General features: G+C 39.1%; 1 protein-coding gene across 2 annotated transcripts; it reads left to right on the top strand.

Annotated features, from left to right (window-relative positions):
• Nucleotides 1-51: 51 nt before the first annotated feature.
• On the top strand, nt 52-27,698 carry grb2b (growth factor receptor-bound protein 2b). 2 transcript variants are annotated; one of them, XM_079456328.1, is made up of 7 exons: nt 52-225; nt 1,420-1,487; nt 1,566-1,703; nt 20,680-20,777; nt 24,989-25,111; nt 25,211-25,379; nt 25,959-27,698. In XM_079456328.1, the coding sequence occupies exons 3-7, from the start codon at nt 1,626-1,628 to the stop codon at nt 26,142-26,144; spliced, it is 654 nt and encodes a 217-aa protein (XP_079312454.1). In that variant the 5' UTR covers nt 52-225; nt 1,420-1,487; nt 1,566-1,625; the 3' UTR covers nt 26,145-27,698. The 2 variants fall into 2 exon arrangements, with proteins under 2 accessions (XP_079312454.1, XP_079312453.1); XM_079456327.1 differs by having other exon boundaries at nt 59-225; nt 1,420-1,703.

Genomic DNA, 27,698 nt, shown 5'->3' with positions numbered 1-27,698 from the left:
ATGATAATGCGACTTAAAATGATGAAAACCTCAAAAACGAATTCGTCCACTAGGGGCAGGCGGAAGCTGTATCAGAGAGGAAGCGGAAATAAACAGAAAAACAAGCAATCTTTCACCATTTCAAGTCGCGGTAGGAAAACACCTCAACGATAAAAGGCCAATTTCAGTGGATTGTAAGTTTATCGAGAAAACCGGGACTATCGGCCTTTACAGTTGCTTACAAGGGTGAGTCTGCGACCGCAGAGTTTCTCTGGCTGCCAGCGTCGGTGTTGTTTTTAACGTTAACATAAGCCAGGCCACAAGGCCCGTGTTCTTTATGTATTTCCACTAGTTTATTCTCTACATTTAATGCACACGACATGAGCGTCATTGTGAGTACGTATCGACGCGTTTCCACAAAGTGAAAATGACGAACGCGCGATCTCGCGTATGGCTTTATGTTTCGGTATGCCATGAAGAAAAAAAACTGGATCCCTCGAGACTTGATCTGTCGTTTTTGTTTATTTAGTTTATTAGAAAGTCGCAACACAAACGACGTGAATCTGAACGTTATCGCTTGACTGTTAAAGTGACTTTTATCTTCGTTGCTGCACGTCTGTGCGTCACGTATATACAATTTCTCCTACAGCTATTTCGTGTTATAGCTATTTTTATTTCATTTGTTATAATACATATTGTTTAACTCTATTATTCAATCGTTATTTAGGTAAATTCGTATTGTTTTAGCTAGGCGATCGCACGCTGGCCATCGCATTGTCAAACGTTGCCTGTTGCATTATGTCAACATGGTAAAAATGTGATGTCACGGACACAGATATCATGAATGCATATATATATATATATATATAAGTTAAACATATATGCTCCATTTCCGGTATCGCTTTATAATGTACGCACATCTATAATGGTTGATACTCTTTTTATATTCTCAGTCAGTAACAAGGGTACCGTTAACATGTTGAAATCTGCTTATTGTTATTGATAACTATGTCCATATATTTGCGTGACAACGCCAACGTGTAGATTGAAGCCTGCGCCATCCTTCATATTTGCCCAATGCCGACTTTTATTATTTCGCGCACGTTCCAACGCTACACGACGTCGTACGAAACGCATTCGTTGGCAGGACGCTCTAAACCTGATTGGGCGATGCCGTCGTTTCCAAGGCGCCGATTGGTCGAATCCGTATCGACGCCGCGACCTAATTGGTCCGCCGGCGGTTTCCGCGGCGCGTGATTGGCCGCCCGAGACGTCAAACGGACGGGTTTCCTTCCTCTTTATGGGGAGCCTTCGCGTCTAACGCAAGTTGTTTCGTGGGGCGCGGCCCGTTGAAGCATCAAGAATAAGCCCGAATTGCGCGCTCACATCAACAGTGTCCACGCCCGTGGGATTTAAAAGAGGCTTTTCATTACTTTCCAGGTTTCTCGCCGTGACCTTTATGTGAGGATCGCGACGGGAGAGAGACGCGGGGCTGAGAGAGAAGACAGGTGGAGAGAAACCGGAGATCGTTGGAACTGTGCTCATCATCTCTTGATCTCATTGTCTTCTCCTTTGCTCGGCAATAGGGAAATAAACTGCACATTCCACAGCTTTTTGGTGTCTTATCGCATCTATCCGGCTGTATCATGGAGGCCATCGCCAAGTATGATTTCAAAGCAACTGCAGATGACGAGCTGAGTTTTAAACGTGGGGAGATATTGAAGGTAACATCCTTACTTACGTCAGGGTTTGTTGAAACAAAGTTCACACTCATTAACAGGAACTGTGCTTATCTATATGAGGCCGTTTGTTTGTGTAATAAGTATATTGAGTTTTATGTAGTTGGTCATTAACCTCCTCTGTGTTGTATTGGAGCTGAATCTCGAATTGGCTTGTTATGGATTACTTTCATCGTTTGGGTGTCATTTGACCTCCGTGTGGGGTGGGAATAGATGGGAGGGGGTTGTTTGTAGGGAACTGGTTACAAATATGAAAGTTTGTGATGTTTGTTTATCGGTTTTGTCAAATGTGTACTCGTGTTTAGTCATATTTATATTAAGTGAGAGAAGAAGACAGCAGGGAATTACATTTGCCCACTTTTATTCAACGTGACTTACGAATGATCGCGAGCAAAGGGATAGTTCACCCAAAAATGAAAACTGTGTTGTCCTTTACTCGCCCTCGGATTGTTCCAAATCTTTATTTATTTTCCCTGCTATGGCTGTAAATGGGGGAAGAGATCTGCTCGGTTGCGGACATTCTTCCAAATATCTTCCCTTGTGCTTAGTAAATGTTGACAGAATTTTCATTTTCGGGTGAACTTTCGCTTTAACTAAGCATTTCGATAATATAAAGGAAATAATAAGGATCTAAGTTGTTGGTTTCGATCATTTGTTGGTCTATCCTGAATAAAAGGCTTATTTCCTCAAGAAAAAATAAATACAGGCGCTCCACACCATGACTTTACGCAAGCAGGTCGGTTGAATCTGAATGCTGACCTCAAGCGTAGCGTCTGTTAGGACCTCATGGGTCTGTATGTTGCTGTCCATCTCACAAAATGCGACAAACTTGTATGTAAAAAACCATCAGGATACATAGAGAAATGAGTTTTGCGATTTAAACGCAATCTTTCTGATCCTTTACGTTCCCTTGGGGGGCATGTCATAAGCACATCAACTACATCATTCCTTTGGTCTGAGATTAGGTCTTTGTGATGGTATGGTCAGCTCACCTCCTCCCAGCCACGTTTCTGAAACTATATGGATTATATTCTAGAGTATTACAGCATTGGTCTGACCTGTCATAGGATTTTCCCTTGGTTTTTAGATTATAGTGTTTTTTGTTTTTGTGAAATATTGGATGTAAAACACTGTGTGATCAGCAGACACATGCTTATAGATTTAGCTTCTCTTCCTAATGTTAAAGAAATTGGTTTCGGTGACTTGCTGTAGCTTTGCTAGTAAGTTCACGATAGCTAACGTTGCACATTGGAACTGATAAATTATCCCGGCGCTTCTAAAGCTCGGCATCCATCTAAGGATTAGAGTGCAAAATATATGACTTCCTTTTTCACAGACATCAAGTATTTAGGACGCTCTCTGATTGGGTCGAATTCTGGCTACTTCCCACAATTCCTGCAGTCAAATAGAAATATGCATGTTTTGGGGAGATTCTTAGCGACGTGCGTTCCGACTAGGGTTGGGAATCGGAAATCAATTCCGAATCGGAATTGAAAAGAATTGGAATTCTTGATATTAAAACGTAAATTTCTCTTATCAATTCCTGTGTTCATATTTTCAGAAATGTGAGTGTGTTAACTTGTAATATGTCAGTAAAAAAAATTACAAATTGTAATAATTTAGACAAAACATGGTGGCTATGTGTATTTATACTCAAAAAGCAGGCTAAATGACCATACAGGTTGATATCTAGATGTTTTTCTTCAACTGTGGAATCGATAAGCGGAATAGGAATTGGAATCGATAAATTCAAATGATACCCAACCCTAGTTCCGACGTTGGATGTTAGTTAAACATGTGGCGCCAGCATACATTTGTTATTTTCTCCATTCCGATTCATGTCTGGTTTTATGGGGAAGTGACTCTTCGTAGTATGCGAAAAAGGACCAAGAGTCAGCAAGTGTGCTAAAAGAAGATCTAGAGAGACGTGTATCTTTTAATTTCCCCGGTTCGCAAGCACATTGTTATTTTTTCGGGCAAATGTATCAGGGGTGCTTTGACATGAAAATATTAATGCTGCATTGCCAAGCTGCTGTGATTCTTTGCCAGGGTGTTGCCATGCAGTTGCTAAGGTTCTCTGAGTGCTGTTTAGTTGCTGTGCGACTGCTAGGAAATCTTTTTTGGTTTATCATCTGCCTGATTGAACTACGTTTGCTTAGTCATATTACGCTTCTCCTCCACATACCACACGAGTTCAGATATCGTTCACAAACTATGTAGGATGGGCAGGTGTTAAGGGTTTTGAGAGTCAAAAACGCAAAAGTCGTACTTGTCTTAGCAAGCAATGCCGATTTGGCATTGAACTTGGAAAATATGAAACATTACCCAGAGGCACCAGAATAATCAAGTGATAAGGGATCTACTGAAGCCAATGGCGTAACAGCTGCCAGTCCGTCTAGGTGGTGAAACATTTTCTTTGTACACAAAAGTTTCTTGATTTTAATTTGCAGCCATTTACTAGTGGACCATGATGCAAAGAATAAACAGATGGTGAACCTGATGTGTGTCAGCCTCCTGATCTTCACGTCTAGACTGACCCAGTCTCTGTACCTTAAACCGTCTCGAGCTGACATTTTCAGTTGTGAACAGGCCACAGTCATGTTTTCATGGTTTCAGTTCTTTGTCTGTCTCATCCCTACACAGTTCACAATATAAGTAGTTCACCGTATACATTTCCTGCAGCGTTTGATGAGCAAGTTTGTGTTCATTTTGGGTACTGTTCAGTTTAAAAAATCTATCCCGTTCAAGCTTGTGAGGGGATAAAAAGAGTCCGGCAACACTGTGAAATATGGATGTCCAGAGATAAAAACTCTATCTGCTGTATTTGGCAAGTGGATTAAGAAAATGTATTAAGCCTCGTTCTGACAGATAGTGTTATCATGCCTTAACATTAACACTGATTTAGGGTATCAGTTTAGCCCCCTCTGGTTTATAAAGCAAGCTTATGGTTTGTGATAGTAGAGGTAGCATGTTGTTTACATGTTTTGTTTAAAGGGATAGTTCACATAAATTCTGTCATCATTTACTCACCCTAATGTCATTTCACACTATTATTTTGTTCTGATGAACAAAGAGAAAGATATTTGAGCCAATGTTAGCCATTTTCAGTTCCGGGACATCATCGACTACCATAGAAGAACAATACTTTAGTGAGTAAAGGATGACAACATTTGCATTTTCGGTGGCACTGCAGCGATAACTAGAAAAAGAGGAAGAGCATTTTTAATGGGGTTATTTATTCGTGTTCTTAACATTTTCTTATCTTCGTTTTACTTTAGTTTTTGTTCTGTCTTGCTTGAGAATAGACAGAATAGACTTTCTTAGGTGACATGAAATTAAAACCCTATTTGGTTTTCAACAAATGTCTCTTGCTGTCTTTGGTGTACATTTGTTTTCATTTTATGAAAACAAGAAAACAAACTTGTTTTTCTTGTAAGTCGCTTTGAATAAACGCGTCTGCTAAATGACTAAATGTACATTTTAATCACAATCTTTCCCATCTATGCATCTTTGATGCTTTTTTCCTGGCACAATCAATCTTTGTTGCCCAGAAAAGTGATGCTTCCTATTATTTATCCAATCACATCCAAAATGATTGAACAAAGGCCCGCCCTATGTAAGCTTTTTGCAGTACGTTCTGTTTCCCTCACGTCAGTAGATGTAATATCTAAATTGTTTTATGAAATAATCAACATTGACTTCCACTGAAAGGCCAGGTGCCTTTGGAGTGGCCTTTTAATTCACTCTTCATTTTCCCCGTTGATATTGATGCAGCAAGGCCGTTTCAGTGTTGCTGATGGTGTAAAGTCAGTTAAAGGCTTTGCTTTAGGGCTTGGTGTCCGGAACAAACAGGATGGACACTTTATTGTTCTCTGTTGAGGGACGGCCAGCAGCCACGTGTGCGCCGCGTCTTCATGGATTAACGAAATCTTGAATACAGGTTTACAACTTAAGGGTCAGTAAATGTAGACAGAAGTTACATTTTTGGGTGAACTATCCCTATAATTCGAAATGATCAGGTGTCTCATCTGTACCCACGAGGGGATGTCATGTTTTTGTTTCGTTTCCGTCCTCAGTTTCAGATTCTCGGGTATGGTCTCTGCGTTTAACCCCTCGTGGCCCTGTGTAACTATTGCATGCTTTACGCATAGCAGGCTAATGTCTGTCATTTGTTCCTTATGAGGTCGCTAATGTGTACATTTGCCTCTGGTTGTGCAATGATGTAAAACAATCCAGGAAATGGTATGAGGAAATGGTTTGTTTAGAGTTCTGCTGTAAGGGGATTGATGCAATTTGTATTGACATCAGCAGTCCACATTTGTATGTTTTATACAAGCTGCTTTCAAACGTTTGCAGTACTATTTTGTCTGTCTGTCAAAAATGGCTTTTTTCCCGTCTCTCTTCTCCTATGACACATCGACACAGATCTTTTCCTTTAGCTGAGTCAGTGGAGACATGTATACAGGATTAAACCGGCCCATGCTCCATTACTCCTAGCCTTGAGTCAAGCTGAATTTAGTCTCTTCATCTTCCCTCTGTTCATCTGTTTCCTTCTACTTGACTCTGGGCCGTTCACATGGACGATTAACAGTGAAGTAACTGCTTTTCAACAAGAACTGGTGTTGCAATTACGTGAGCAGTGACACGTTGTGGAGACCACCAATAGGAATGTCAAAATAGATGCCAAACCTTTAGCGCAATAACCTGGTAGATTTCTACAATGTTCCTCACACACGCTGTATGTCTGTGGTGCTGTGGTTTTAAAGGTTTTTTTTTACGTGTCCTAGATCTGAAGCTTGGGGCTATTACCTGCACAAGCCAACAGCATCCTGAACACATCATTTCTGTACACAGCTGGCCATGTTTTAGGCATCTCTCTCTCTCTCTCTCTCTCTCTCTCTCTCTCTCTCTCTCTCTTATTAGGTTGTGCATTGATGTTGCATTGTTTAATTTTTCTATATTTTCGCCTTTGTCTTAGTTCCACCTAGTCCTATGCAACATTGAAGATAAATGCTATATGCAATAACACTTTACAATAAGGTGCTATTTGTTAACAATAAGTTAATGCATTAGCTAACATGAACGAACAATTCTTCTACAGCATTTATTAACTATAATTCATGTTAATTTCATAATTAACTAATTCAATATTAAAATCAAATGTTGTCACTGTTAACATTAGTTAATGTAACATGAATTTTGACATGAACTAACATTGACAAGGATTAATAAATGCTGAAAAACTAAATTGTTAGCTAACGTTTGCTAATTCATTTAGCAATTTTAACTAATAGAAGCTTATCGTAAAGTGTAAACATTTGAAATATATAAAATTTTGCACAACTTGAGTGCATGTTTCAGCGTTCCTTCTGAGCATCTTGCAGCAACTAAACTTTCTAAAGTATTGAAATAAAGATGCAAAAGTGACGTCAAGCACATAGTTCCACCTACAATAATGAAAAAAATTATTTCTGTACAATATATTTGCCATCTTTGTTGGCTGAAACTAAAGAACTTCTAATCGGCAAGTATCGGCCATTTAATGATAAATCAATCTATAATGATGCTAATAATAATAGATGACAACGCAAACAACCAAACCTTTTTACCTTGATTTTTTTCCACGATCAATACAAGCTTTTCAACTCAAGATTGTGACTCTTTTGACCTGCTCTGACTTTACCTTGTATTTGTGCAATGAATGTGACAAATGTTTACTTACAGCAGCTCTTTGGTCCTTCAGCTGAATATACTGTCAGAATCAAGAGCCACAGAGTGATTTATAATCCTTGCACGTCAGAATATTACTTAACTAATATAAGAGGTGTGTGTGAAAGATGGTCTTTTAAGAATAGAATGCAACTTTCTGACAAAACTTAATTTAGAGTTTGTAAAATAAGCATGTGTGATGTAAGCAGGCACATGACTGACAAGTGTTCTGACTCGACTTATATCAACGTTTTCTTTTTACAGAACAGCCTCTTAGAAAAGAAACTGTAGAGTTTGCACAAAGCGGCTGTCACAGTTATCCGAAAAATGGCTGAATTTTACTCACTTCTTCTATGTGAAGACGGCATCTTAAAATGTAATACGGGGAAGTGGAAAGTCGCCCTCATTGGCTTAATGGAGGTTCTGAATCTTTTCGTTGAAAAGCCAGTAAATAGATGGACTCTCTGAGTATTCATCAGAGATGCATTTATGAAGTGCTTTAGTGGCTTTGGGTCGAGCAAATGTTCAGTTCTCAATGTCTAAAAGACAGTTGAAGGGCAGAACGGATGACATGAGGGTGTCTGGAAGGTTTAATGTGGCCGTCTGTCTGTGTGCTGTAATCGAAAAGAACTCTGTGTACGATACGGACTTGAACATGTTCTAGGCCAAATGTAGAGATTTTGATGGCAAGGCTCTGGATGAATCTAGCATCCCTTACTCAGATCTAACTTTAAATCTGTGACTTTTTTCAAGTGGGTCATGATAGTTGAAGACAAATTTGTATATATTAGATGGTTTAGTTTGTCTTTTTCAAATAGTAGATGCTTGACTTAAGTTGACTTAAGAGGAAGATGGAAAACAAATTATAGCAAATGTGGAATAAACTAGATGGTTTTGGTAGAGCTGTGAACATGTGTTTTTGTGGTATTTGTGTTAATGTCCTTTTACACTTAAATTTGCATACCACATTTGGATGTTCATAGCAAGGCTCTAAAAATATCTAGAGGGATGGTTATCTTGCGTCGTACATGATCTTTGCTTGTCGCTTCATTGCAGACAGCTGCTTTGATACTCAAAATGTTCAAACGTTTTTTCCAGAGGCAGATTTAAAATCCTTTTTGTCTTACACATGCAACCGGTGGATTTTCTTTCAACAAATCAGTTTTTTTTCCTAAATTATATAATCGTAAAGCCGTCTATGAGCCTTAAAGCTGAACTTAGCTTTTCAAGAACAGCTTATCTTTTAATTCTTTTATCAGTTAATAAGGCTTACAAGATTTGTGGAGTCATAGAATATATGGAAGTTTTCGTAAAAGGATACTTCACCCAAAAATGAATATTCTGTCATTAGTTACTCAACCTCAAGTAGTTCCAAACCTGTATACATTTCTTTGTTCTGTTGAACACGAAGGAAGATATTTAGAAGAATGTTAGCGACTGAAATATTTCAAAATCAATGATGACGACCCACGCATGGCAATCTGCACACTTTTGTCCTTGGTTTTGCCTTTTGGAGGTTACACTGTGAAATTTGGCTTTGAAAATTTGTGATAAGCACATAAGAATGATTTATTTTTCATAATATGAGTTGAAGTAATAAAGCTGCTGATATGTTCATTAGTCTTATTGTGTTGTTCTTTCATCGCTAATCAGAATTGACCATAAATGCTTCATCCGGGTCTTCTGGTTACAGAGCACATCTTCATTTAGATCATCCCTATATAGCATATATATATATATATATATATATCACAGTTTTCACCTGCTCGAGTTCTGAACATTTGATCACTGACACACTTTGTTAATGTTTGATTCTGATATTCAAATATGCACGAGAACAATGTTCTTATTGCAACGGTCTGTTTGTGTTGTTGTTGCGTTTTCACTTAATCTAATTGTTAGCCGCTTGTGGACCGCCCTCTTCTTTGCGTGACTGAGTTCATTTTACTTTAAGCTGCTAGAAGCAACTTTCAGAATTTTTAATGGTGTAGATCTGGACGGCTGGGCTGTTATTATCAGCAAACTTTTTTTTTTATAAAATTGCGTTTTTCCAAAGCTTACCAATTAAAAAAAACACTTCTGTTTTTGCATCACACTGCATGTAAAAAAGAGAAGGAACTTGTCGCCTTTAGACATCAGCTGAGACATCTATAAATGCACCCTTGGTTATGATGTCGAATGTATCGTACACTTGCCACTACATCTCCATCACTTTTATGTCCAATTCAAGTATTTTAGTTTTTTTGCACTGTCATTTTAGAGAAATGCATTTCAGAGAGTCTGAAATATGTTCAATCTTACAGTAATTTATAATAAACCGATATCCTCTTTCACTGCTCTCCATTAGTGCAATTTCTGTTATTAAAGGAAGTGTTCACTTTCAACATACATATTCATGATAATTTACTCAACCCTGTTGTCTTCCAAGATGTTTATGTATTTTTTTCTTTAGTCGAAAAGAAATTAAGGTTTCTGATGAAAGAATTCCAGGATTATTCTCCATATAGTGGACTTCAATGGACTCCAAACGGTTGAAGGTGAAAATTACAGTTTCAGTGCAGCTTCAAAGCTTTTAACGATACCAGACAATTAATATAAGGGTCTTATCTAGCGAAACAATCAGGCATTTTCTGAAAAGAATTCAAATGTATATGCTATATAAACACAAATGCCAAATGACAGATTGTATAAGACCCTTTTTCATCGTCTTCGACGTATCATTTAAAGCCCTTTAAAGTTGCACTGAAACTGTAATTTTGACCTTCAACCGTTTGGAGTCTATTAAAGTCCACTATATGGAGAATTATCCTGGAATGTTTTCATCAAAATCCTTCATTAATTTTTTCATGAAAATGTATGAAAGTCAAGAATTCCTTTAATACTTGTTTATCCAGGCGAATTTTCTCGTCTCTATATTGCCAAGCATCCATGTCCCACTTGTGTTAACCTTCAAAATGTTTCAGATGGTATGAGAGGACTATAAATGTCTCCGTGTTTATATCTTGACTGTTCGTGGAATCTATAATATGCCTATGAACTTTTACAATTGGCCAATCAGAGACGCACCCTCTGCTCTCGTCATCCTCCTCCATCACTTCCTGACACAGGCATTCTGGGAAACAGCATCAGTCTGCAGGAGGACCAGGCGTGTGCAACAGCTCTCCGGTGACATCAGAGCACTTGCAGCCACCTTTAACGCTACTTTGTTCTCACTTCCTGCTGGGTACAGCTTCCACCCCTTGTGACTTCCTGTCTCCACAAAGTTGCGGTGGAGTGTGCGCTTCAAGCATTTAGGATAAACGTTTCTCATTTTAGGAGGTTTTTATCTACATTCGCTGTCACATTAGCATTTAAACATGCCTCATCTCGCTGTGAGGGCACTATTAATAAATGTTAGGAATGAGATCCTGTAGGCATTTTTTTATATGTAGGAATTGTTTACAGATTGTGATTCTCACGGTTTATTTTGCTGTGGTATTGTAATATACAGTCTGCTTTTCCTTTACTTCATTTAGATCTAAAAGTAAATGATTTTGAATTTATTTTGTTTTTCTGGATTTTCCCTTGCGTGATACTGGCAAGTCAGATTTATTTATAACACCCTTATTCAACCCTGAATGCAAATCTTATTTTCTCTGTGGAACACAAAAGATTTTCTGAAATGCCTTAGTGGTTGCGTTTTCATACAGTTGAAGTCAATGTGGGGCAATGTTGTTTGGTTACCAACTTTCTTCAAAATATCTTCTTTTGTGTCATGCGGAAGAAATAAAGTAATACAGGTTTGAAATGACACAAAGGGGATCAAATAAACTTGGTGCTTTACCATACAGTAGTAAAAACATTTGTCCATAAAAATACTGTGTACTATAGTATTTACTACAGTAAGCTGCAGTCAAATTCTTGTGTACTATTGTATATTTGAACCTTACTATAATAACTATTAAAGTATGCTATAGTGTTTATACAGGTATTTTATCATCTGGTTCAAATTATGCAGACTTTTATTTTGGCGGGTCGACGTGCAGATGCACTTAAACAGTGAAAAACTCGTAAAATAAACTTGGAACAATCTGTGAATGAAGTTCATGTGTTCATGTCCTGGTATAGTAAGATACAGACAAATCCATGATTGTCACGCTTTTAACATATTGAATTAACATACAGACCGTTTTTTCTTAGCATGTGCGACATATACGTCGCACTGCACAGCCCTGTGTATGTACATGTGCTATTGGGTGTTGGTTATATTGGTGACATTTTAAAACATGCTTATCATCATTGCGTAGCTTGATTTTCCTCAGTCATTGATGATTTTTGCCTTCAACCATGAAAAGGCCTCTGAACACTTGCAACACAACTGCATGAGCTGTGCATCAGCAGAAGCCACAGGCTGATCTGTGGTGTGTCAGTGCTTGCAGCAACGGTGCAGATTCATGCGCTGTGTGCTAACTGAAGCTTTCTGATGTCATCAAGTTCTTAAAACTCTCATGATGAGTTTCCGTTTGATGGGCCGATTGCCTGTATTTTTTTTGTGACATTTTCACTTATGTTAAAGTTATTTAGTGGGTCTCTAAAGAGCCAATGTTAAGTTCTTAAAGGAACAGTTCACCCAAACATATAAAAAGTTACTCTCATGTACTGTGAGTCATTCTGGATAGACATCACTGTTAAGCAGTAATGGTGACTCTTAGAGCATTCACACAAAACACCTGTTAATTGCGTTATTCACACGTACTTGGAGGCTTGAGCATTTTGAGTTTACTTACTTGCGCGTGAAATTTACTTAATTCAGTCTCGTTGCGAACTGGCGAACATGGAATTTGTTGAGAGAGTAGCTGCGCTTTATGTGCTATGGAAGGCTGAAAAACGGCATAGACTCGTTTTGCGCCGTGTCTGGGTCCATCAGATCCTTCGGAGGCGCAGTCCTCCATTGTTGTTTCCGATTACTGCCTCCGCTCGCTACGTCATAATCACGTCACTACTAGACCAAGCTCCTGAATGGTTAATGCGGCGCGAATATCCGCCAAAGTTTGTGAGAATCACAATCTGTGAACAATTCCTACATATTATTAATGCCTACAGGATCTCATTCCTAACATTTATTAACAGTGCCCTCACAGCGAGATGAGGCATGTTTAAATGCATATTTTCAGACGCTCAATTTGCGCGGCAGAATGTCTATCGCATCTGTGCATTGACTTAACATGTAAATCATTCGCGTCTGTTGTGAACGCAGTCAGTGTGTGGATGAACTGCTGTGTGAACATAAGGTGCGCAGAACAGGTTTTAAGGCATCACCTTGATCATTTTTGCTTGGGACCTAATGCCTGTCTCCCCCTCACCGACCTCTGGATGTATATTACTGTAGACAATGCCATTTTTGAGACATTTAAAGATGACTATGTGAGATCTAAATGTCTGTCTATAAACCGTCCATCCAGGGCTCTGGATTATGTAACTAACCGATCCATGATTTTAAATTGATGAGGAGCTGAAGGACCATGTGAACATACAAAGCCAAACAGGTTGTGGATTTAAGTAATTGGGATTAAAGAAACCAAACCCGTGTTTCTCTTTACTGATAACATACATTTTTTATTCTGATTTTGAGGAACTTGAGTTTTATCTGTAGCGCTTTGATTTCCAGAGAACATATACCATTATATAAAAATAATGTAACCCAAACGTTCATGAATCTACACTCTTAAAAAAGTGCTGCAAAAGTGTTAATTTGCAAAAGAAGACAACTACGTTTGTAAAATACTCGAAAATCATGTTTTTTACAAATCTGCTGTTGGGTTGTTTTGATTAAGTAATTATTAGCTAACTAACACAAGTAAACACAATAAACATGATTTTTGGAAGTTATCTATTCAAAGGTTTCTTCACGTCGATGCCATGTAGTTTGTCTGTAAATATTTGCATAGTTTGTTGCCCAGACGTACATTTGTGCTGCGTGAACAGTTTTGTAATTCGTTCCCTCAGTTTAAAAAGCCGTACGCACCGATTCTTAAACCGTACCCACGAGTTTCCAATCCGTGCTCTCGGTTTTGTAAACCATCCCTTCAGTTTTTGAAATCTGTACCCACGCTTTCGCAATCCGAACTGTAGCCTACACACGGAATCGAAGCCTCTTTCTGTCATTAGAACAGTACAAGCTCCTACAGGAACATTAACAAATGTTGTACACCGTCTTATTTTAGATTATATAATAAGTTGTCTTAATGTGTTTACACACACATGCATGCCGTATATAAAGCATGCGTTCATTGCTGCGTTTTACTGGCATGAAGTTGGTTTGACATTAAACGTTCAATATTCGTGAATTTAGGGACCATATTTAAAGTTACATAAACATTAAAATACCTTTTTCCAAATGCATTTATAGGGAATGACTTATAGCCACTAAACTTACTGTACCATGTTCATGTGTCAGCTATTATGCACATATCCCTATATGTATTGTTATTGAGCTTTAAATAATGGTATATTTGTGTATGAGCCCACACAGTAGTTAAAAACATATTTGCATTTGACAGTTTATTTTAATACATATCAATAAAACGTGTGCATTATAAGTGACATACACACATGAACACAGTACAGTTAGTCTTGTGGTTACAAGTAATTCCCTGTAAATTCTATTGAAGTTTTAACATGTATTTTAATGTGTACATAACTTTAGATATGGTCCCTAAATTCATGAATATCGAACATTTAATGTCAAACCAACTTTATGCCAGTGAAACGAGGCAATGAACGCCTGCTTTATATGCGCGCACGCGTGTGTGTGTAAAGTCAATTCATTAAGGCAATTTATAATATAATCTAAAATAAAACTGTACACAATATTGGTCAATCTTCCTGCAGGAGCTTAATGTGTTTTTATGACAGAGGCTTCAAGTCCACGAGTAGGCTACAGTTTGCAAAACTGTGGGCACAGATTATGAATTTCTGAGGGTACAGATTTCACAAACTAAGAGCACTGAATGGAAACTCATGGGTACAGTTTATTAATCCGAGAGCACGGATTTGCGGGTCTTGGTTTTTACTCCGACGGGTGACCAGACGGGCTCCGTACTAACTCAATAATAACATGATTGAAAAAAATGTAAACTGATTTATCTGTTTTTCCAAATAAACTCTTCACATGGTGTTGATTTGTTTGTTAAATGTATTTAAAGTTGTTTTAAATGTTTATAAAAAAGCTTTGTAATAATAATTCTTCCGGACCTTGAATTCAGAATTCAGATTCTTTGAATGTAAACTTTGAACCATTTTTGCTTCCACAAAGAACTATTCAGTCAAAGGTTTTTTAAATAATCATCTCTTTCTTACATTTTATAATCTGAATAAACTTTTTATGGCATCAAATAACCTTTTGAAGCACCTTTTTTTAAGAGTGTAGAAGAACCGTATTTGCTTCCCTAAAGAATAATTTCCTCAAACGTTTCTTTCTTACTTTTTCATAATCTACACCTTTAGTAAGGTTGTTCAGAGGTTAAGCTTCTTTATGCAACCAAAAATGGTTCTTCTCTGACATCGTGAAGCCCTTTTCTTTAAGCGTGCGTTTCTTTCTTGTCATTTTCTTCTGGGAACACTAAGACGACTTCATGAACCCCTGAAATATGTTGACATAGTTTCTCAGTGGATAAATGCTAGTTAGCTGTATTTAATCTGCAATCGGCGTCCCAGCGGGAGATCCGTGAATCAGAGCGAAAATGATTCCTGTCAATCGACTACTTCAGCTGTCCGCTTTACATTCAGCAATGCTTTTCGACACGTGCTTCAAAAACTGTGAATGTTTTCTCTCGGGTCGTCGAGGCCGTCGCATGCAAACCCAAGCGTGACGGCGGCACTTAACCGTAATCAGACCCTGGTAATTGGGGTAATTTGCGGTAGCGTCGTGATGTTGCCCTCTTCATCTGTGAGGGTAATTACACACGGTAACATCACACCTGACTTAATATACCGCGGGGAAAAAGACTCTTGAGAGGAATGAGATCGAGCTTTCTAATGCCTTAAAATTAAACAGTTCATTTAAACATGATGAGGCTATGAAATAAAACCAATGTGAGCAAAATGATTGCGACGGCCCCTGCTAACAAACATGTTTGACTACTTGAGTGATTTAGGCGGCGTACCCAATGCGTTTGTCCATATAGTGTATGGGTGTTTTGTCAATTGCTTTTTTCTATTCACTGACTGATTGTGACATTGAACTGTCATGCTGAGCCTTTGTGCGTGTGGTAGTTCCAAAGATGCTGTCGTGCAGTCAGTCATAAGCCGAGACTGACACTAAGCGTGCACACTGGTACCATTGTGAATGGGTGGCTGTAATAAAAGGAAGGCTTGTTGCGTCTCACATTAGTGGTGTTGTAGCACTCGCTGACCCTTTGTGAAGTCACGGATCGAAGTGTTGATAACACAGCTCAAGGGTTATGAAGGACTGTCCTGTGTTATCGACCAATGGTTTGCTTGGTTTTTGAGACCGACTGGCGCTATAACTAAGGAACTGGAATATCACACAGACCTGGGACTGTGCTCTTTTGACCTGGCATAGTAAGAAATCCCCAAGTAACTGACCGCAAGACCCTAGCAACCATCTCGGTCATATCTTTAAGCTAGAATATTTTAAGAGACTTGGTTTGCTCTTTTTTTAAGCTTTATACTTGCTGTTAAATACCTTTTACGTTAAATGTTGTCTTTCCGACTTGAGGGGTGTTCAACGATTAAACACGATTGTAATGAAGATCCATAAAAGGGAAGGAAGGAGGCGGGAACCGCCGACCGTATCACAAACTTTAATCAAAATAAACAAACAATAACACGGAAGTAAAAGACCGGCAGCCACCTCACGGTAGACTGCCGGCCATAAAACATAAACACAAACTTAACACATATCTGGGCCCGGTCCTCTCTCGTCAACAGTCCTGCCGCTCATCCTCTTAAGCTCCCGATCTCCGGTCATTCCTGCTGTTTTCGTTACCTCCGTATTTAAAAGTAGAGCATCTTGTTCACGCGCTCCATTGTTTTCATATCGGAGTGTGAGGATTGAGGCTTTGACACCAGTCGATTACTATTCCGAACTGGCTTTATTCATTAATGAAACACAGTATAACTATATTGAGTCTTTTCACCTGCCGCTATCCACCCCCTGTGCGACTGTGCCCCGCTTTTGACGCACAAACACAGGGTAGCGCTTACGAGACAGCACGGTCAGATAAAATGTCATTCATTTATATGTAAACAAAGGCATATATAAACACAATGCCGATGTATTGCATCACCAAAAACTACCTATGTCAATTTTATATAATGCGCGATAAGTCAATATATTGACTATTTAAGCCTAATTGAAGTGATGATGTTTGTCTTATTTTTGCTTGCGTTAACTCTTCTGAACGGCAGATGATGGACACCATCGGGATTGAGCCGTGTCTGCTGTTCTCCTGATTAATCCACACTTTCACATAATCTACTGTCGTGATGCATGACAATCCTCTCTGCTCTCAGTTTGACGTAGACCCAGAGAGGGTCTTTGCGATCCGTGATGTAAAGTCAGCCCCTGCATCAGACAGCTTTGTCTTTATCTCCGTAAACGTTTTTTATTCTTGCGCTGCTAAGCCGTTGGTCAAGTGAATAGATGATGAAGTCTGTGGCTAAGTTTAGGTGGTTGCAATGCATTGTGGGTTTAGCGTGGACCGTAGGCTATAGCAGAAGGCCATAACAGCTGTGGATGAGATTATCTTTGAGACCTCGCAAAATAAATCACCATCGTCTGATTAAAAGACCAAAAAGAAGAGTTGGAAGAGGAGGGGTCTGATGCAGTAGATCTATGTTGACAGCAGTGCATCTGTGTTGAGTGACAATGGATAGATGTTGTATTTGTGGGATCAAAATTGTAGGACACAACACATGGACCTTCATATGAGACAAAGCAAATCATTTTTTTTCTCTTTGATCAGATGTTTTAGGGTTGAACTGTGTATTGTATGAAAGATGGAGAATCTGAGTGTTTCCATGTCATACCACATCACTGTCATGCTAATTCCTGTATGCAGACCGCTTGTTAAAGTAATTAAACTAGTTCACAAACAGATACAAGTGTGGACAGAAGGGTCATCAGAGGTACACCACTGACTGGAATACGTTTAAGCAGGCTGCCACACACAATAACACCACAGACCTCCAAGAGTGCACAGAGACTGCCACTGCCTACATCAACAGGTGAATTGTGGATGTATCGGTCACGAAGACCATCACTTTGCATGCCGACCAGAAGCCATGGATGACAGTGGAGTTCTAAAGTCTCCTCAAGACTCGAGGTTCAACGCTCCCTTCAGGAGATGAGATGAGGAGAACCTGAAGACAGCCAGGGCCAATCTAGCCCGTGGCATCAGAGAGGCTAAGAGACTGTACTCTAGGAGTATGGCCCATCGTGAAAGCAACAGCATAGACACTCGGAGCCTGTGGCAGGGGATTCAGACCATCACAGACTACAAGCCCCCACCACAGACCTGTGACTGCACCATCTCCTTGCTGAACGCCATCCACAAATGCACCATGGTTCTGAGAGTAACGTCATTTCCGTCCTCTATATGTACATGTGGCAGAATTGACAATAAAGGAGACTTTGACTTTTGACTTTGATATTTTATTGTATTAAGTTAAACTAAAACTACTCAACGAATCAATAACTGTTTGAGTTTGTGCCACATAACGTTAATGTTGTTGCTGCTGAAACGTCTATATCGCAATGAAATGCCACAAGAAACAGAATAATGCTGTGACCTAACATTTCCTTTAAACTTTGATCTTTAAAAAAGCTATAATGATGAAATCACATATATCTGATTCTTCTACATGCTACTGTTTTCATTTAGTTTAATCTTAAATCCTTTCCATTTGCTTTCTACAACACAGTCTGCTTTATTTTGCACTGCTGTAGTGTGTTTACACAGTAAAGTGGTTTTTGAGAAACATTAGGGAGCGAGATAAACATCTATCTGCTTTTCGCATGGAAATATCAAGTTCTTGTGAAACCGTGCTCAGAATTCTGCAGAATATATTTTACAGTTAAATTAAGAGCCATGTTTAATATATGCACGGCCTCAGAAAACGAGAAACAACGCAATGCAGTTTCGCATTTTTTCATAGTTCTGGTGAAACCTATTTCAGGTTGTGTTCACTTCCTTTCTCAAATGATTCCCTCTCGCACACGAATGAGAACGTTGCAGCTTCCCCGAATGGTTTTGGCATGATTCACTTCAACCGCACAGATGTAAATGTGGATATGCTGATATTTGTTAAAATAGTTAGTTACGAACAGCACTGACAAAGTCTTAGTTTGTTTATATTAAAGAGACTTTTGATATTATTCGTTTTTTGTTTGATTTGGAATCGGTTTTAAAATTGCAGTTTAGTTTTGTTATTTGACATTTGCAAAGACAAGTTGTGAATGAATCGCATTGTGAGATCCGAGTGAATGGTTACATCCCTACTAGTTTGCTAGCGTTAATGTTCATGTCATGTTGTCGGGATGCACGAGATGAAAAATCAAAGCAAATGAAGCCTTATGAGTTTTTGCGTTGTTGCATTGTAGAATGCTACTCATCCTTTTCACGTTCATAGATGCAGTGATGAACCATGATAAATATTTACAATTTTCCTGTATTTTATATATATGTATTGAGCTTTTGTGCAGATGTGGGCAAACGCTGAGTGGATTTGTTGTGCGTGTGCTTGTGGGAACGCTCAAACCTGAAGTCTAAATAAATGATGGCCAACTAAAGCTTTCAGTCCAGCCGCTGAAAGCCACGTGTCAAGCTCATCGCTGTCTTTTTGGGCTCAGCAGAGCTTCTTACAGAAGCATAGAGAGCTGTTAGCACCTTATTATCTTTTAAGTATGCAACAGGGAGAGAACTACACAATCAATACTCTCTCTCTCTCTCTCTCTCTCTCTCTCTCTCTCTGTGTGTGTTTTTCAGTTTTGAGGTGTTTTATTGGCATGAAAGATACTTGCACGTACTCTTGCATTGGCAAAGCGTTTACGACAGGCTATGTGCAAAGAAAACCAAGCAGTTTTCTCTCATATTGGTTTTGAGTCTCGTGTTGTCTTTTGTGGAGCAGTTTTGTTCTCTGAAGCCGTCCTGTGAACCGCTCGATGTTTCCTCCTACATTTCTGACTGCGCGCCCACTTAGTTCCAGTTAAGAGTCAAAGTAAGAAATCGTTCATTCCAAACAATGTCGAGGAGGATTGTGGGCTTTTGTGCAGTATCTCATGCAGGCTAGGTTAGTTGTAGTTGAAATGTGTCAAATCAAGTACATTTTTAGGTGAACGTTATTGACGACGGTGTTAACCTAAATGTATAACCACACATGGAAGCCACCGTCATGGTTTTGTTTACATGGCAGCGTGACACCCATTCCAACACGATACGATGTTGCGGTGGTATGTAGCCAATGGCTTTAAACCGTGGCAGGCGGTGTTATGGGGGAGCATTCTAATTTTAGAAAGCATTTATTGGACAAAAATGATAATCTCTTCCTGGAAGAGAAAGATCATTTCCAACTGATCAGTCTTCACATTTACTTTCGTTAATAGTTTGTGATCTGTGTCTGGCGACGTCAACCGTTCCCATTAGCCTGACTTTCACTTATTGGTTGTGTACCCATCAGTCTTTGCAGCGGAAGGATGTTGCGTGGTCCGTTTCCTTCGACCCGCAGCTCTGAGTCTGGTGTTTGGAAGATATTTGCTGTCTTCATTTGAATGCTATTGAGAAGGAAGTTGCTCATCGAGCCGATGGAGAGAACTGATCAAATGCGTCAGATGATGATTGTCTAAGACCTGATCCTGTTGTCCAGTATTCAGTGTTTTGTAGTATCTGGTTCTCGACCTTTGAAGTGAATGCATAATTCAGAGTCGGCCGATATCATCCAACCACATTGCTACCCACACTTTTGCATTTTCGCAGACATACTGATGGTAAAAATAATAATTGACAGGTGGGTTTTACTGTGGGTGAATGCGCTCGCAATGCACTGTGACCACACAGATGTTCAGCCTCCAAAACGGCTTTTGAAACTATCACTTTAAACGTCTGTTTGATTTTCCTTTTATGTATTGAGATTTAATCTGCTTTTTGTTCATTTTCCGACAGGTGTAGTGAGCGCATTACAATGTGGAGTTACTGTCCTGCATCATTGAATTGTGAGCTTATAATAATCTTTTTTTCTCTTTTATTGGCAGGTATTAAATGAAGAGTGTGATCAAAACTGGTATAAAGCAGAACTCAATGGAAAAGATGGTTTCATTCCTAAGAACTACATCGAGATGAAGGCACATCCGTAAGTATGAGATGCTTCAGCATGACCTGTATCATTAGGGCCGTATGATTTCCGCGATACTTTTTAACCACAAAGTAGAGCTGAACAGCAAACAAAATGCAAATTGTGCCATAAATTATTCAGATGCGCTGTAAAAATCTTCTCGCTTTGCATGTCTGTATTAAAATATGTTAGATTGCGTTTACTGCACGTTTAATGCACGCGTCGAGCTTACATCTGCATTAAAACTACTGTTAGACACCTTTCGTGGTGACCCGTCAAAATAAAAGTCATAGTTATAACACACCCACATTTTACCACACCAACCCCCTTTAATTTTATTTATAATTCGACCGCTGCATATATTATTTACTTTACTAAATAGAAGTTTATGTGCTGGAAAACAATTAGTAATTATAAAAAAATATATTACTTTATTAAAATAATTATTATTTTTACTATTGTACAGTAAAAGAATAAAAACACGGAATCCAGAAGAAAAAAAAAAGGAATTTGGGAAAAAATTTCACGGATTTCATAGGCCCCTATAATCTCCCAAATATGAAAATGTGACTTAAATCGACGTCATAAAGGTAGCAAAAGAAAAATAATGCTTCGTGTAGCTATTTGAAAGCAGATAATGTATTTAAAGGAACAGTTCAGCCCAAAATGAAAATTCTGTCATCATTTACACTCCTTCGAGTTGTTTCAAATCTGTATAAATAAATAAATAAAAGAAATTTCTAAAGTATTTTTTCAATGGGGGCCAAAAACGATTTGGTTACAAGCATTCTTCCAAAATCTTTCTCCGTGTTCATCTGAACAAAGATATGTATGCACATTTGGAACAGCTCGAAGGTGAGTAAATGATGACCGTGTTTAACTTTCCATTTGCTTTTTCCATGCGTTTCTGTACTAACTAGTTGACAAGTCTGTTGGACAAGAACAAATACACAAGCTCGTTCAGGTTTATGGAAAGGCGAGGGGCCGTCTCTTATCAGTACAGACAATATAAATGTTTTTCCGTGTGTTTGACCGGAGAGAAACAGTTGTCGAGCAGTACGCGGCAGTCAGGTGGTGGTTGAGTGGAATTTACCCTAGAGTGCTTTAATGCCACTTCCCGGTATAACTTGTTCTTTGAGTCTGTGTATCTGCGGCTTGTGCCGTCCACATTAAAGCCAGCATGAAAGATTAGGCAGGTACAACAGAGAGGTTTTTCCTCACGTCACGTAACCGACCCTATGGGAGACGAGTCTATCAAGTAGACCTGTAGTTTGTGATCGTGTCGGGCACATGCTGTTTGTGCATGAACTTCTCTTTTTGAGTTCACACGGCACAAAAATCTATTTTTTTCAGATTCTGATCCGTTCTGACAAAGAGTTAATATTGAATGTGAAAGAAAAGAGAAAATCTCCTTTGTTTATTTTGACAGCTTGCGGTGGTCGCGTGAGAGAACAGCAGTGACAGGCTTCTTATGTACTCGTGCATGTAATGCGACCCATACTGTTGTCATAAACGTTCAGATGTGTCTTTAGTGCAATATCCGCACCCTATTTCTTCACTCGCTAATACAGACTTGTGTACCCGCCAGATGTTGTGGTGCCATCCCAAAAAGGGAAAGATTCTCTCGTGACCTTCTCTGGATCTGTCCCACATCTGTGGAACGATATGCCCGCTGCTTCAAGATCAGCAGATTCTGTAGCCATCTTTAAGAATCGGCTGAAAACGCATATCTTCCATCAACACCTGACCGATCAGTTCTGATGTCTTTTCTACTCTTTCTATCCCTAAATAAGAAATCGTAGCTTTGTATACTGTGGTAGACTTTATGAGACCAGTTGGATATCATATACAAGACTGTAATTACACTTTGTACCCGGGACCGGGAAGTATGAAAATAAAAATATGAATTTAGTTTCTCGACTGAAATAATGATCATGGGTTGCCAGGTTGCATGTGTGATAGTGTGTTTAATGAAGCGTTAAGCGGGAGTCAAATGCAAAGACGCGATGACCTACTTGCGGTGCGATTCGCGCCAAAAATCTGAACTTTGGTGAAAATTCACGCCGCATTAACCAATCACGAGCTTGCTCTAGTAGGGCCGTGAGCGAGCGGCAGAAGCCCCTCCCATGATGCGAATTTGCGTCTGTAACGAAGCGAATGTCACGAGTAAACTCAAAATGTTCAAGCGTCCAACTACACGCGAATAGCGCGATTTACCGCGTTTGGTGTGAACACTATAAGAATTCACACTTTTGCCAAGAATCATCTTCAGGAAAAAAAATGTATAAGGGGTGGAATCTTTTGGTCCCTCACGGTTCGATTCAGAATCGATTCTTGATGTACTATATAGCATATTTGAGTTATCGCGTCATGTTCGTGCTCAGAGTCGGACTTGCGTTGGTACTTTGGCTTCTACATTTAGAACTGTCACACATTATCTTTGAATTGTATTTTAATACAACATTCTGCTGTCAGACATTAAAACAAATACATAATTGTAATTAAACGCGACTCATTAGTGCTGTTTGTTAAATGACAGTCACAAATTGCGACATCGTAGGATAAAATCATCATAACGCGTACATTAAAACCATTATTAGTGTCTTCATGTTCTTAAGTCTGCTGCAGTATAGTAAATTGAATGTGCCGCTCACTCACTGGGTGAGCTTGAGAAAGAATCATCCTAAACATTTATTTCGTTTATCTTGCAGTTTAGTCCTACAGGGCTGAATGTATTTGCATGTATGCATTTGATCTACACTTTTATCCAAAGCAACTTACATTGCATTATACTATACAATTGTTTCTATGTGCACGATCAATTAAAATGACCATTTATCTGCCGATAATCCCTACTTTTACAAAGTCCACACCTCACGCGCACAGTGGAGCATACAGTTAGAATACAGTACAGTACTGTCTTTCTGTCATGATCATTAACTTACTGCTATCAGCAAAAATGTGTTGATGTAGATACAGTATTTATGATTGTGTCAATTATAGGAAACAAATTGTTTGAATCAGACTGCTGTCTGAATGCTTTCTGTCTTGAGACCTGATAGACTTGTGGCTATTAAGAACATTTTTCTGGGTTTCTCGGGAAGAACGTCTATAATTTGTTTGTTGAATAAAAAATAAACCAGAACCAGTTTGAAGGTTATATCATCTTTAACTAGTGTAAAGGAGGCTTGTACATGATTTTCAGGGGGAAAGAAAACTAACGGTTACTTGTTTTCTGCAGTGAATGTTTTCATATAAAAGCAGTTGAACACTTTTTCCCTTTTGTTTGAGTCCGGGTGCTGATCCGCTCTTGCAGTCGACTTCTGATTATATTTAGTAACGTTTAAACAAATATTTCTGAAATTTGTGAATCGTTTCGAATCACTAACAGATTTAATTGATTTTCATAGGTGACTAGTTATATTGTTTGCTCGATTGGGCGAGTATAAATATCACAATAGTGATATTAACAAACAGTTCATGTACAGGTCATGTATGTATCTGTGAACTGCTAACAATATTTCTGCCAAATAAAAATATTGAAAACTGGAGAAACAGAAAAGATGCTCTGTATTTTTTCAGACCTCAAATACTGCAAAGAAAAACAAGTTTATATTCACTTTTAAGGAATACAACAGTAATATTTCTACATATATTGAGTAAAAGTTATTTTTTATGTGCTAAACTGGTTTTTATCACAGTTGTCGTGCGTGGACTTTTGAAAGTTTGGAGGTTTGTAATTCAACAGAAACTGCACTGGGATGGCCAAATGCATCTAGAAAAGCTGCTTAAATGAAAAGTTGGAATGGTCTCTTCAGTTTTTCACGGCTGTATGTTCAGCACTGAATATGCTGGATGGAAGGAATGAAATATGTGATGATATTCTGTGCTGTGTTTGGGTTGCGCTGATCTTCAGCGTGTGTGTCGATCTCTTTTGGCTTGTGATACAGAAAACTGACATTTCATTTTCCTAAGCTGCTCCACGCAGCATTAATGTGATGCAAATGATCTCACAGCTTTTCAAATTCATGCACACATTCGTGCAATCACGAAAAATGTCATCTTGAGCTCATCAATTATGAACATGCCCATCTGCTCCATGTCCCTCCTTACCTTCTGCTTTCCTCATTCCATTTAGCAGCATAAATGTCACCGTTTCGCCGTCGACTGCTCGCTGTGCCGACCGTAACCATCTGTATTTGTGTTTGTCCGTGTTCATATGTGTTCAGGTGGTTCTTCGGGAGAATTCCACGAGCCAGAGCAGAAGAGATACTCAACAAACAGAGGCACGATGGAGCGTTTCTTATTAGAGAGAGCGAGAGCGCGCCCGGAGACTTCTCCCTTTCTGTCAAGTAAGTCAAACGTGCGCTTTCTGTCTCATAATATTTGAGATTATAACGGTTTTGTCGGTCACGTAGATGCAGAGTTAAGAGTTTTTGTTCTTTTTAAAGGTTTGGTAATGACGTACAACATTTTAAAGTTCTGCGTGACGGTGCCGGCAAGTATTTCCTCTGGGTTGTGAAGTTTAACTCGCTCAACGAGCTCGTGGACTACCACCGCACCACTTCAGTTTCCCGAAACCAACAGATTTTCCTACGAGACATTGAGCAGGTGCCTCAGGTCTGTATCTACTTTGTTCAAATGACTACCTTGTGTTCCAATTTTAAAGCCGCAGGCGTTTTATATGGGTGCTTTCGGTTACAGAGCTACAAAGAGACATTCTGTATAATGTTTAGTAAAACACTCTCATGGACTGAATAAAACCAGGGCTTGAGCCCAAAAAACAAATGAAGATGAAAATTATTTACTTGTAATTTAACTGTAGTGGTTTGCCGGGCTTTGAATTATAAAACACTCTTAAAAAAGGTGCTTCAGAAAGGTTATTCAAAAGCACCTTTAACATCTGAAGAACCTTCTGTTACACAAAAGGCGAAAAAATGTCCTATGGCATCACTGTAAAGAACCTTTTGAAGCACCGTTTTTACATCATCATTTTTTCTAGTTGTGAGTTCAGATGTGTAGTTGTCATTTACTGTCATCGCTGTTTAAATGAAGACATTATTCTGAGCTTGTTTTATCGGTTTAACGTATTCAACATAATTGTGCATAAAAATGTCCCTGAAAATCTATATAAGAGTACAAATATATGAAAACTTGACGTGGCCTTGTTATTTACTCGCATTTACTTTGTGTGTGTAGCACCCGACATACGTGCAGGCCCTGTTCGACTTCGACCCGCAGGAGGAGGGAGAGCTCGGCTTTAGACGCGGAGACTTCATTCAGGTCCTGGACAACTCTGACCCCAACTGGTGGAAGGGCGCTTGTCACGGCCAGACGGGCATGTTCCCACGCAACTACGTCACGCCTGTGAACCGGAACATGTAAAGAAAGCGAAACGAGCGATTAGTGAATAAATTGTAATTAACGGCCCTTCACATTCACATACAATCAGACTACCCTGTATTTCCCCTTCAACACCCTGTGAAATCCAACATGACGCAGAAGAACGACGGAAATCATGTGAGATGAAAAAACATACGTAGCGGAGAGGCTGGAGGATCCACCTCTGTCGTGGTGCCTGGGCGAAACTATTATTCCTGAGAATTTTGATGTCTTCAAGAACGCTTGCAGTCAAGACTGAGCTGGTAGGGTGAAAGAGAGGCTGATCTTAGCGTATAGTACACACAGCATAAATTAAAACAACAGCGTTTCTGTCTGTAGAGTCATCTGCTGCTTCTATCTTCTGTTGTCTGCATTTAGGTTTTGTTTTGTTTTCCTTTCCTTTTCTGTTTTCAGCTGCATGTTTAAATCTCTTTATAATAGCAAATCCTGAAGCTGTTTTAAAAAAGTGAAAAAAAATGTATAAAATGCAAGTTGAAAAAATTGCAAACGCATTGTACATCTGGGCTGTGGAGAAAAATCGCCTATAGAGAGAATCCATTTTTTTAAGAATATATATATTATATATTTGTATGTGTCTTGTCTGTTTTACCTTTCAACACATTTCTTCTTTTCCAGATTATGTAAATTATGTTTTCGGGGAGGGTGGATGAATGCGAGTTGCTCTGGAACGTGCTAACTCGTCGGTATCATTTTATAAATATCTGAGATTTCTCAGACGTGACATCATAGTATTTAACGCATCATGTAGTCCATTTTGAAATTCTTATTTTGTTTTACGACCGGAAGGATTTTTTTTACAATTTGTTGCCTGAAGGCTTCCGTGCGCGCGTTGAAGAGACATCGCAGCCGATCATGCGAGCATTTTTTCCAATGTGAAATCCACGAGGCTAGCCCCCCGTTTTAAGCCAATGTATTTATTGCAGCCACTTTTCTTCGTGTTAGGATGTGAATGTAGCCGACATTTCTCTGAAGACTTCATGGAAAAAAGCAAGATTGGAGAAGTAGACCAACAGTTGCACGATTTCCACCACATGTCCATGTACAGAGTCGAAAATCTCACGAGCGCTTCGCCGTTTCGCATTTGTCAAAATGATGAGATTTGATGTTTCACTGCTTCGAAACTGACCTGAGGCCAGTTCAGCCAGTAAGAGAGAACCAGAGAGTTGACACATCGTTGCCGATGTGATGCGTTTCGTTCTTTGTTTCGGATTCTGATCCATTTCGTCTGTCCACTGTTGTTTGTTTTAGCCCTTTTTTCAATTTTGTCCCCCTCTCTCTCTGTATTATTGAGCCCCGAATTTTCGTTTGTGACTTGTTTTTGTTCTCTGGATTAGTGCCTTTTTCTCTGGTGTCACGGTGTCTCTGGCTCGCTGCTGTAAGCCCGAGCATTGGGCTTTGTCTGACCCGCAGTGAGAAACCATGTGCGTCCCCCTGACCTTTCCGCCCCTCTCGACCACACCTGAACACAGTCCATTCTATTTAAATGTCTTGCCTTTTTCTTAACTTTTTTTGTTGCTTTTTTCCTTGTTTCTTTTG

The sequence above is a fragment of the Barbatula barbatula genome, assembly GCF_947034865.1.
Source record: "Barbatula barbatula genome assembly, chromosome: 5".
Lineage (NCBI taxonomy): Eukaryota > Metazoa > Chordata > Actinopteri > Cypriniformes > Nemacheilidae > Barbatula > Barbatula barbatula.
Note: the sequence above shows the minus strand (reverse complement) of the source record. Positions and strands in the feature narration are given on the sequence as shown.